The sequence below is a fragment of the Oncorhynchus nerka genome, linkage group LG15 (genome assembly GCF_034236695.1).
Source record: "Oncorhynchus nerka isolate Pitt River linkage group LG15, Oner_Uvic_2.0, whole genome shotgun sequence".
Lineage (NCBI taxonomy): Eukaryota > Metazoa > Chordata > Actinopteri > Salmoniformes > Salmonidae > Oncorhynchus > Oncorhynchus nerka.
Genome location: NC_088410.1, coordinates 9553600 through 9565450, shown reverse-complemented (window position 1 = coordinate 9565450; position 11851 = coordinate 9553600). Strand labels below are relative to the sequence as shown.

The following is an 11851-nucleotide window of genomic DNA, read 5'->3' as shown; positions in this document are numbered from 1 at the left end:
TGTGTGTGTGAGTGTGTGAGTGTGTGTGTGTGTGTGTGTGTGTGTGTGTGTGTGTGTGTGTGTGTGTGTGTGTGTGTGTGTGTGTGTCTACCTGCTATCGAGGTGTACATGTCCTTCCAGTGACTCCTGTTGTCTCCTAGCCAGTGTCCAGAGTATTGGCCTTGACTGGGGAAGGTGGAGCGAGAGATCACGAACGCTCTCTTCCCTAACATACGCTTCAGGGCACTGGGGAGGAGGGAGGGAGGGAGGGAGAAGAGAAAACATTTGAGCCGTCAAAGAAAACTCAAATGTATCCTAGTTAGGTGGTGTGTTGGTCAGGTCTGACTGTATCCTAGTTAGGTGGTGTGTTGGTCAGGTCTGACTGTATCCTAGTTAGGTGGTGTGTTGGTCAGGTCTGACTGTATCCTAGTTAGGTGGTGTGTTGGTCACGTCTGACTGTATCCTAGTTAGGTGGTGTGTTGGTCACGTCTGAATGTATCCTAGTTAGGTGGTGTGTTGGTCACGTCTGACTGTATCCTAGTTAGGTGGTGTGTTGGTCACGTCTGACTGTATCCTAGTTAGGTGGTGTGTTGGTCACGTCTGACTGTATTCTAGTTAGGTGGTGTGTTGGTCAGGTCTGACTGTATCCTAGTTAGGTGGTGTGTTGGTCACGTCTGACTGTATCCTAGTTAGGTGGTGGTTGGTGTCCTAGTTAGGTGGTGGTTGGTCACGTCTGACTGTATCCTAGTTAGGTGGTGTGTTGGTCACGTCTGACTGTATCCTAGTTAGGTGGTGTGTTGGTCACGTCTGACTGTATCCTAGTTAGGTGGTGTGTTGGTCACGTCTGACTGTATCCTAGTTAGGTGGTGTGTTGGTCACGTCTGACTGTATCCTAGTTAGGTGGTGTGTTGGTCACGTCTGACTGTATCCTAGTTAGGTGGTGTGTTGGTCAGGTCTGACTGTATCCTAGTTAGGTGGTGTGTTGGTCACGTCTGATCTGTGGTGTGTTGGTCATCTGACTGTATCCTAGTTAGGTGGTGTGTTGGTCACGTCTGACTGTATCCTAGTTAGGTGGTGTGTTGGTCACGTCTGACTGTATCCTAGTTAGGTGGTGTGTTGGTGTGTCTGACTGTATCCTAGTTAGGTGGTGTGTTGAGGTCTGTATCCTAGTTAGGTGGTGTGTTGGTCAGGTCTGACTGTATCCTAGTTAGGTGGTGTGTTGGTCACGTCTGACTGTATCCTAGTTAGGTGGTGTGTTGGTCAGGTCTGACTGTATCCTAGTTAGGTGGTGTGTTGGTCACGTCTGACTGTATCCTAGTTAGGTGGTGTGTTGGTCAGGTCTGACTGTATCCTAGTTAGGTGGTGTGTTGGTAATGTCTGACTGTATCCTAGTTAGGTGGTGTGTTGGTCAGGTCTGACTGTATCCTAGTTGTGGTGTGTTGGTAATGTCTGACTGTATCCTAGTTAGGTGGTGTGTTGGTCAGGTCTGACTGTATCCTAGTTAGGTGGTGTGTTGGTAATGTCTGACTGTATCCTAGTTAGGTGGTGTGTTGGTCAGGTCTGACTGTATCCTAGTTAGGTGGTGTGTTGGTAATGTCTGACTGTATCCTAGTTAGGTGGTGTGTTGGTAATGTCTGACTGTATCCTAGTTAGGTGGTGTGTTGGTCACGTCTGACTGTATCCTAGTTAGGTGGTGTGTTGGTAATGTCTGACTGTATCCTAGTTAGGTGGTGTGTTGGTCAGGTCTGACTGTATCCTAGTTAGGTGGTGTGTTGGTCAGGTCTGACTGTATCCTAGTTAGGTGGTGTGTTGGTCAGGTCTGACTGTATCCTAGTTAGGTGGTGTGTTGGTCAGGTCTGACTGTATCCTAGTTAGGTGGTGTGTTGGTAATGTCTGACTGTATCCTAGTTAGGTGGTGTATTGGTAACAGAGTGTGTACATGTCGTATTGACTGTATCCTAGTTAGGTGGTGTAACAGAGTGTTAGGTGGTGTAACAGAGTGTGTACGTGTCGTACTGACTGTATCCTAGTTAGGTGGTGTAACAGATTGTGTACATGTCGTACTGACTGTGCCTAGTTTGGTGGTGTAACAGAGTGTTAGGTGGTGTAACAGAGTGTTAGAGAGTGTTAGGTGGTGTAACAGAGTGTTAGGTGGTGTAACAGAGTGTTAGGTGGTGTAACGTGTCGTACTGACCGCGCCGAGGCCTTAGCTTCTAGAAGGCCATACAGGCTGTGCATATTGTAGTGAGACGAGGTCTTCTGGACAGCAGAGGCACACAGAGTCTTAGCCCTCAACAACCCTCCTAATATACCTAGAGGGAGAGAGAGAGGTGAGAGAGAGAGAGAGAAGTGAGAGAGGGAGAGGTGAGAGAGAAATGAGAGAGGTGAGAGAGAAATGAGAGAGAGAGGTGAGAGAGAGGTGAGAGAAATGAGAGAGAGAAGTGAGAGAGAAATGAGAGAGAGGTTAGAGAGAGTTGAGAGAACGAGAGGTGAAAGAACAAGAGGAGAGAGGTGTGTGTGTGTGTCTCACCAGGTGTGTACGGAGGGTTCTCCAGCTCGGTGTCAGGACAGCCAACGGTCGACCCGTCCACGAAGCTAGATGGCTCGTTCATGTCCTAGGCAGGAAGTGAGAGGGGTCAGAGGGCAAAGCCGTTCACAATATTTGACTCCAGACTGAAACAGGAAAACACACACACAAAGTTAGATGACAACAAACACACACACTCTTACGTACGATCCAGAGTCCGTCGAAGGGAACTTTGTCGTGGAACCTCTTGAGATTGTCGTACCACCACTCATGGGTCACATCGTCAGAGAAATCAGGAAACGCTGTCAGACCTGGCCACACCTGAGAGAGGTGAACAACATAGGAGGAGAGAGGTGAACAACATAGGAGGAGAGAGAGATGAACAACATAGGAGGAGAGAGAGGTGAACAACATAGGAGAGAGAGGTGAACAACATAGGAGGTGAGAGAGATGAACAACATAGGAGAGAGAGATGAACAACATAGGAGAGAGAGAGAGATGAACAACATAGGAGGAGAGAGAGGTGAACAACATAGGAGGAGAGAGAGATGAACAACATAGGAGGAGAGAGGTGAACAACATAGGAGAAAGAGGTGAACAACATAGGAGGAGAGAGAGGTGAACAACATAGGAGAGAGAGAGAGATGAACAACATAGGAGGAGAGAGAGATGAACAACATAGGAGGAGAGAGAGATGAACAACATAGGAGAGAGAGATGAACAACATAGGAGAGAGAGATGAACAACATAGGAGGTGAGAGAGATGAACAACATAGGAGGAGAGAGAGATGAACACCATAGGAGGAGAGAGAGGTGAACAACATAGGAGGAGAGAGAGAGAGGTGAACAACATAGGAGAGAGAGATGAACAACATAGGAGGAGAGAGAGATGAACAACATAGGAGAGGAGAGAGAGAGGTGAACAACATAGGAGAGAGAGATGAACAACATAGGAGGAGAGAGAGATGAACAACATAGGAGAGAGAGAGAGATGAACAACATAGGAGGAGAGAGAGGTGAACAACATAGGAGGAGAGAGAGATGAACAACATAGGAGGAGAGAGAGATGAACAACATAGGAGAGAGAGATGAACAACATAGGAGAGAGAGATGAACAACATAGGAGGTGAGAGAGATGAACAACATAGGAGGAGAGAGAGGTGAACAACATAGGAGGAGAGAGAGGTGAACAACATAGGAGAGAGAGGTGAACAACATAGGAGGTGAGAGAGATGAACAACATAGGAGAGAGAGAGATGAACAACATAGGAGGAGAGAGAGATGAACAACATAGGAGGAGAGAGAGATGAACAACATAGGAGGAGAGAGAGGTGAACAACATAGGAGGAGAGAGATGAACAACATAGGAGAGAGAGATGAACAACATAGGAGGAGAGAGATGAACAACATAGGAGAGAGAGAGATGAACAACATAGGAGGAGAGAGAGATGAACAACATAGGAGGAGAGAGAGATGAACAACATAGGAGGAGAGAGATGAACAACATAGGAGGAGAGAGATGAACAACATAGGAGGAGAGAGATGAACAACATAGGAGAGAGAGAGATGAACAACATAGGAGGTGAGAGAGGTGAACAACATAGGAGAGAGAGAGATGAACAACATAGGAGAGAGAGATGAACAACATAGGAGGTGAGAGAGATGAACAACATAGGAGAGAGAGCTGAACAACATAGGAGGTGAGAGAGATGAACAACATAGGAGAGAGAGAGATGAACAACATAGGAGAGAGAGATGAACAACATAGGAGGAGAGAGATGAACAACATAGGAGAGAGGTGAACAACATAGGAGAGAGAGATGAACAACATAGGAGAAAGAGATGAACAACATAGGAGAGAGAGATGAACAACATAGGAGGAGAGAGAGATGAACAACATAGGAGAGAGAGAGAGATGAACAACATAGGAGGAGAGAGAGATGAACAACATAGGAGGAGAGAGAGGTGAACAACATAGGAGGAGAGAGAGATGAACAACATAGGAGGAGAGAGAGATGAACAACATAGGAGGAGAGAGAGATGAACAACATAGGAGAGAGAGAGATGAACAACATAGGAGAAGAGAGAGATGAACAACATAGGAGGAGAGGTGAACAACATAGGAGGAGACAGAGGTGAACAACATAGGAGAGAGAGAGAGATGAACAACATAGGAGGAGAGAGAGGTGAACAACATAGGAGAGAGAGAGAGATGAACAACATAGGAGAGAGAGAGATGAACAACATAGGAGGAGAGAGAGATGAACAACATAGGAGGAGAGAGAGGTGAACAACATAGGAGGAGAGAGAGGTGAACAACATAGGAGAGAGAGAGAGATGAACAACATAGGAGAGAGAGATGAACAACATAGGAGGAGAGAGAGATGAACAACATAGGAGAGAGAGAGATGAACAACATAGGAGGAGAGAGAGGTGAACAACATAGGAGAGAGAGAGAGATGAACAACATAGGAGAGAGAGATGAACAACATAGGAGGAGAGAGAGATGAACAACATAGGAGAGAGAGAGGTGAACAACATAGGAGAGAGAGAGATGAACAACATAGGATAGAGAGATGAACAACATAGGAGAGAGAGAGAGATTAACAACATAGGAGAGAGAGAGATGAACAACATAGGAGAGAGAGATGAACAACATAGGAGGAGAGAGAGATGAACAACATAGGAGAGAGAGAGAGAGAGGTGAACAACATAGGAGAGAGAGAGATGAACAACATAGGATAGAGAGGTGAACAACATAGGAGGAGAGAGATGAACAACATAGGAGGAGAGAGATGAACAACATAGGAGAGAGAGAGATGAACAACATAGGAGAGAGAGAGATGAACAACATAGGAGAGAGAGAGATGAACAACATAGGAGGAGAGAGAGGTGAACAACATAGGAGGAGAGAGAGATGAACAACATAGGAGAGAGAGAGATGAACAACATAGGAGAGGAGAGAGAGATGAACAACATAGGAGAGGAGAGAGAGATGAACAACATAGGAGAGAGAGATGAACAACATAGGAGAGGAGAGAGAGATGAACAACATAGGAGAGAGAGATGAACAACATAGGAGGAGAGAGAGATGAACAACATAGGAGAGGAGAGAGAGATGAACAACATAGGAGAGGAGAGAGGGCAAGGTAAAAGAGAGGTAGTTGACTTCATTGATCAACAGAAATGTGCCTTCTGCTTATCCCACAGAAACAAACACAGGTAAAAGAGGCTGGAGCAGAGGGGAGGCGCAGTAACCCATTTTAGAGGTTAATGGTCTTGCGGGCGGGCACAATGGCAGGCAGGATACGGCATGTAGCTGTCAGCCCACTTCCTCCAGCTGCTGATCCATCTCCCCTTAACCTCTAGGAGACCTCCAGCTGCTGGTCCATCTCTCTCTAACCTCTAGGGGACCTCCAGCTGCTGGTCCATCTCTCTCTAACCTCTAGGAGACCTCCAGCTGCTGGTCCATCTCTCTCTAACATCTAGGAGACCTCCAGCTACTGGTCCATCTCTCTCTAACCTCCAGGAGACCTCCAGCTGCTGGTCCATCTCTCTCTATTCTCCAGGAGACCTCCAGCTGCTGGTCCATCTCTCTCTAACCTCTAGGGGACCTCCAGCTGCTGGTCCATCTCTCTCTAACCTCTAGGAGACCTCCAGCTGCTGGTCCATCTCTCTCTAACCTCTAGGAGACCTCCAGCTGCTGGTCCATCTCTCTCTAACCTCTAGGAGACCTCCACTGCTGGTCCATCTCTCTCTAACCTCTAGGAGATCTCCAGCTACTGGTCCATCTCTCTCTAACGTTTAAGAGATCTCCACTGCTGGTCCATCTCTCTCTAACCTTTAGGAGACCTCCAGCTGCTGGTCCATCTCTCTCTAACCTCTAGGAGACCTCCAGCTGCTGGTCCATCTCTCTCTAACGTTTAAGAGATCTCCAGCTACTGGTCCATCTCTCTCTAACCTTTAGGAGACCTCCAGCTGCTGGTCCATCTCTCTCTAACCTCTAGGAGACCTCCAGCTGCTGGTCCATCTCTCTCTAACCTTTAGGAGATCTCCAGCTACTGGTCCATCTCTCTCTGACCTTTAGGAGACCTCCAGCTGCTGGTCCATCTCTCTCTAACCTTTAGGAGACCTCCACTGCTGGTCCATCTCTCTCTAACCTTTAGGAGACCTCCAGCTACTGGTCCATCTCTCTCTAACCTTTAGGAGACCTCCACTGCTGGTCCATCTCTCTCTAACCTCTAGGAGACCTCCAGCTGCTGGTCCATCTCTCTCTAACCTTTAGGAGACCTCCAGCTACTGGTCCATCTCTCTCTAACCTCTAGGAGACCTCCAGCTGCTGGTCCATCTCTCTCTAACCTTTAGGAGACCTCCACTGCTGGTCCATCTCTCTCTAACCTCTAGGAGACCTCCAGCTGCTGGTCCATCTCTCTCTAACCTTTAGGAGACCTCCAGCTACTGGTCCATCTCTCTCTAACCTCTAGGAGATCTCCAGCTGCTGGTCCATCTCTCTCTAACCTCTAGGAGACCTCCACTGCTGGTCCATCTCTCTCTAACCTCTAGGAGACCTCCAGCTGCTGGTCCATCTCTCTCTAACCTCTAGGATATCTCCAGCTACTGGTCCATCTCTCTCTAACCTCCAGCTGCTGGTCCATCTCCCTCTAACCTCTAGGAGACCTCCAGCTGCTGGTCCATCTCTCTCTAACCTCTAGGAGACCTCCAGCTACTGGTCCATCTCTCTCTAACCTCTAGGAGACCTCCAGCTGCATCTCTCTCTAACCTCTAGGAGACCTCCAGCTGCTGGTCCATCTCTCTCTAACCTCTAGGAGACCTCCAGCTACTGGTCCATCTCCCTCTAACCTCTAGGAGACCTCCAGCTGCTGGTCCATCTCTCTCTAACCTCTAGGAGACCTCCAGCTACTGGTCCATCTCTCTCTAACCTCTAGGAGACCTCCAGCTGCTGGTCCATCTCTCTCTAACCTCTAGGAGACCTCCAGCTGCTGGTCCATCTCTCTCTAACCTCTAGGAGACCTCCAGCTGCTGGTCCATCTCTCTCTAACCTCTAGGAGACCTCCAGCTGCATCTCTCTCTAACCTCTAGGAGACCTCCAGCTGCATCTCTCTCTAACCTCTAGGAGACCTCCAGCTACTGGTCCATCTCTCTCTAACCTCTAGGAGACCTCCAGCTACTGGTCCATCTCTCTCTAACCTCTAGGAGACCTCCAGCTACTGGTCCATCTCTCTCTAACCTCCAGGAGATCTCCAGCTACTGGTCCATCTCTCTCTAACCTCAACTTCCGGCGCCGACAGAGATGGTGTTATTTCTTACATTAGTACCCCAGGTCATCTTAGGTTTCATTACATACAGTCGAGAAGAACTACTGAATATAAGATCAGCGTCAACTCACCATCAGTACGACCAAGAATATGTTTTCCGCGACGCGGATCCTGTGTTCTGCCTTACAAACAGGACAACGGAATGGATCGCATGCAGCGACCCAAGGAAACGACTCCGAAAAAGAGGGAAACGTAGCGGTCTTCTGGTCAGACTCAGGACAAGGGCACATCGCGCACCACTCCCCAGCATTCTTCTTGCCAATGTCCAGTCTCTTGACAACAAGGTTGATGAAATCCGAGCAAGGGTAGCATTCCAGAGGGACATCAGAGACTGCAACGTTCTCTGCTTCACGGAAACATGGCTCACTGGAAAGACGCTATCCGGGGCGGTGCAGCCAACGGGTTTCTCCACGCATCGCGCCGACAGAAACAAACATCTTTCTGGTAAGAAGAGTGGCGGGGCGTATGCCTCATGACTAACGAGACATGGTGTGATGAAGGAAACATACAGGAACTCAAATCCTTCTGTTCACCTGATTTAGAATTCCTCACAATCAAATGTAGACCGCATTATCTTCCAAGAGAATTCTCTTCGATTATAATCACAGCCGTATATATCCCCCCCCAAGCAGACACATCGATGGCTCTGAACAAACTTTATTTAACTCTTTGCAAACTGGAAACCATTTATGCGGAGGCTGCATTCATTGTAGCTGGGGATTTTAACAAAGCTAATCTGAAAACAAGACTCCCTAAATTTTATCAGCATATCGATTGCGCAACCAGGGGTGGTAAAACCTTGGATCATTGTTACTCTAACTTCCGCGACGCATATAAGGCCCTGCCCCGCCCCCCCTTTCGGAAAAGCTGACCACGACTCCATTTTGTTGATCCCTGCCTACAGGCAGAAACTTAAACAAGAGGCTCCCACGCTGAGGTCTGTCCAACGCTGGTCAGACCAAGCTGACTCCACACTCCAAGACTGCTTCCATCACGTGGACTGGGACATGTTTCGTATTGCGTCAGATGGAAATATTGACGAATACGCTGATTCGGTGTGCGAGTTCATTAGAACGTGCGTCGAAGATGTCGTTCCCATAGCAACGATAAAAACATTCCCAAACCAGAAACCGTGGATTGATGGCAGCATTCGCGTGAAACTGAAAGCGCGAACCACTGCTTTTAATCAGGGCAAGGTGTCTGGCAACATGACCGAATACAAACAGTGCAGCTATTCCCTCCGCAAGGCTATTAAACAAGCTAAGCGTCAGTACAGAGACAAAGTAGAATCTCAATTCAACGGCTCAGACACAAGAGGCATGTGGCAGGGTCTACAGTCAATCACGGACTACAAGAAGAAACCCAGCCCAGTCACGGACCAGGATGTCTTGCTCCCAGGCAGACTAAATCACTTTTTTGCCCGCTTTGAGGACAATACAGTGCCACTGACACGGCCTGCAACGAAAACATGCGGTCTCTCCTTCACTGCAGCCGAGGTGAGTAAGACATTTAAACGTGTTAACCCTCGCAAGGCTGCAGGCCCAGACGGCATCCCCAGCCGCGCCCTCAGAGCATGCGCAGACCAGCTGGCCGGTGTGTTTACGGACATATTCAATCAATCCCTATACCAGTCTGCTGTTCCCACATGCTTCAAGAGGGCCACCATTGTTCCTGTTCCCAAGAAAGCTAAGGTAACTGAGCTAAACGACTACCGCCCCGTAGCACTCACTTCCGTCATCATGAAGTGCTTTGAGAGACTAGTCAAGGACCATATCACCTCCACCCTACCTGACACCCTCCACTCCAATTTGCTTACCGCCCAAATAGGTCCACAGACGATGCAATCTCAACCACACTGCACACTGCCCTAACCCACCTGGACAAGAGGAATACCTATGTGAGAATGCTGTTCATCGACTACAGCTCGGCATTCAACACCATAGTACCCTCCAAGCTCGTCATCAAGCTCGAGACCCTGGGTCTCGACCCCGCCCTGTGCAACTGGGTACTGGACTTCCTGACGGGCCGCCCCCAGGTGGTGAGGGTAGGCAACAACATCTCCTCCCCGCTGATCCTCAACACGGGGGCCCCACAAGGGTGCGTTCTGAGCCCTCTCCTGTACTCCCTGTTCACCCACGTCTGCGTGGCCACGCACGCCTCCAACTCAATCATCAAGTTTGCGGACGACACAACAGTGGTAGGCTTGATTACCAACAACGACGAGACGGCCTACAGGGAGGAGGTGAGGGCCCTCGGAGTGTGGTGTCAGGAAAATAACCTCACACTCAACGTCAACAAAACTAAGGAGATGATTGTGGACTTCAGGAAACAGCAGAGGGAACACCCCCTATCCACATCGATGGAACAGTAGTGGAGAGGGTAGCAAGTTTTAAGTTCCTCGGCATACACATCACAGACAAACTGAATTGGTCCACTCACACTGACAGCGTCGTGAAGAAGGCGCAGCAGCGCCTCTTCAACCTCAGGAGGCTGAAGAAATTCGGCTTGTCACCAAAAGCACTCACAAACTTCTACAGATGCACAATCGAGAGCATCCTGGCGGGCTGTATCACCGCCTGGTACGGCAACTGCTCCGCCCTCAACCGTAAGGCTCTCCAGAGGGTAGTGAGGTCTGCACAACGCATCACCGGGAGCAAACTACCTGCCCTCCAGGACACCTACACCACCCGATGTTACAGGAAGGCCATAAAGATCATCAAGGCCATCAACCACCCGAACCACTGCCTGTTCACCCCGCTATCATCCAGAAGGCGAGGTCAGTACAGGTGCATCAAAGCTGGGACCGAGAGACTGAAAAACAGCTTCTATCTCAAGGCCATCAGACTGTTAAACAGCCACCACTAACATTGAGTGGCTGCTGCCAACACACTGTCATTGACACTGACCCAACTCCAGCCACTTTAATAATGGGAATTGATGGGAAATGTTGTAAATATATCACTAGCCACTTTAAACAATGCTACCTTATATAATGTTACTTACCCTACATTATTCATCTCATATGCATACGTATATACTGTACTCTACATCATCGACTGCATCCTTATGTAATACATGTATCACTAGCCACTTTAACTATGCCACTTTGTTTACTTTGTCTACATTCTCATCTCATATGTATATACTGTACTCGATACCATCTACTGTATGCTGCTCTGTACCATCACTCATTCATATATCCTTATGTACATATTCCTTATCCCCTTACACTGTGTATAAAACAGTAGTTTTGGAATTGTTAGTTAGATTACTTGTTGGTTATCACTGCATTGTCGGAACTAGAAGCACAAGCATTTCGCTACACTCGCATTAACATCTGCTAACCATGTGTATGTGACAAATAACATTTGATTTGATTTGAGCTGCTGGTCCATCTCTCTCTAACCTCTAGGAGACCTCCAGCTACTGGTCCATCTCTCTCTGACCTCTAGGAGACCTCCAGCTACTGGTCCATCTCTCTCTAACCTCTAGGAGATCTCCAGCTACTGGTCCATCTCTCTCTGACCTCTAGGAGACCTCCAGCTGCTGGTCCATCTCTCTCTAACCTCTGGGAGATCTCCAGCTGCTCGTCCATCTCTCTCAAACCTCTAGGAGACCTCCAGCTGCTGGTCCATCTCTCTCTAACCTCCAGGAGATCTCCAGCTACTGGTCCATCTCTCTCTAACCTCTAGGAGACCTCCAGCTGCTGGTCCATCTCTCTCTAACCTCTAGGAGACCTCCAGCTGCTGGTCCATCTCTCTCAAACCTCTGGGAGACCTCCAGCTGCTGGTCCATCTCTCTCTAACCTCTAGGAGACCTCCAAGGAGTGAGCAAGTGAGTAAGTACCAAACAGACAGAACGTCGACAGAACCTGGGATTGGAACCTTTAGAGGTCCCTACCTTCCTGGTGAGTGTGGGTCCATCTGTGTGTGTGTCTCCCTACCTTCCTGGTGAGTGTGTGTCTCCCTACCTTCCTGGTGAGTGTGTTTCCATCTGTGTGTGTCTCCCT

The 11851-nt window shown here is 48.5% G+C and overlaps 1 protein-coding gene across 1 annotated transcript in view; it reads right to left on the bottom strand.

The window, feature by feature from the left end:
- The window catches only part of gaa2 (alpha glucosidase 2), a 54878-nt gene that overhangs the window by 16995 nt on the left and 26032 nt on the right, over positions 1-11851 (bottom strand). Inside the window, exons 11-14 of the mRNA XM_065000949.1 lie at positions 2714-2827; positions 2510-2594; positions 2174-2291; positions 92-225 (exon numbers count right to left, since the gene is read on the bottom strand). Coding sequence (XP_064857021.1) covers positions 92-225; positions 2174-2291; positions 2510-2594; positions 2714-2827 — 451 coding nt within the window. The remainder of the gene's footprint in view (positions 1-91; positions 226-2173; positions 2292-2509; positions 2595-2713; positions 2828-11851) is intronic.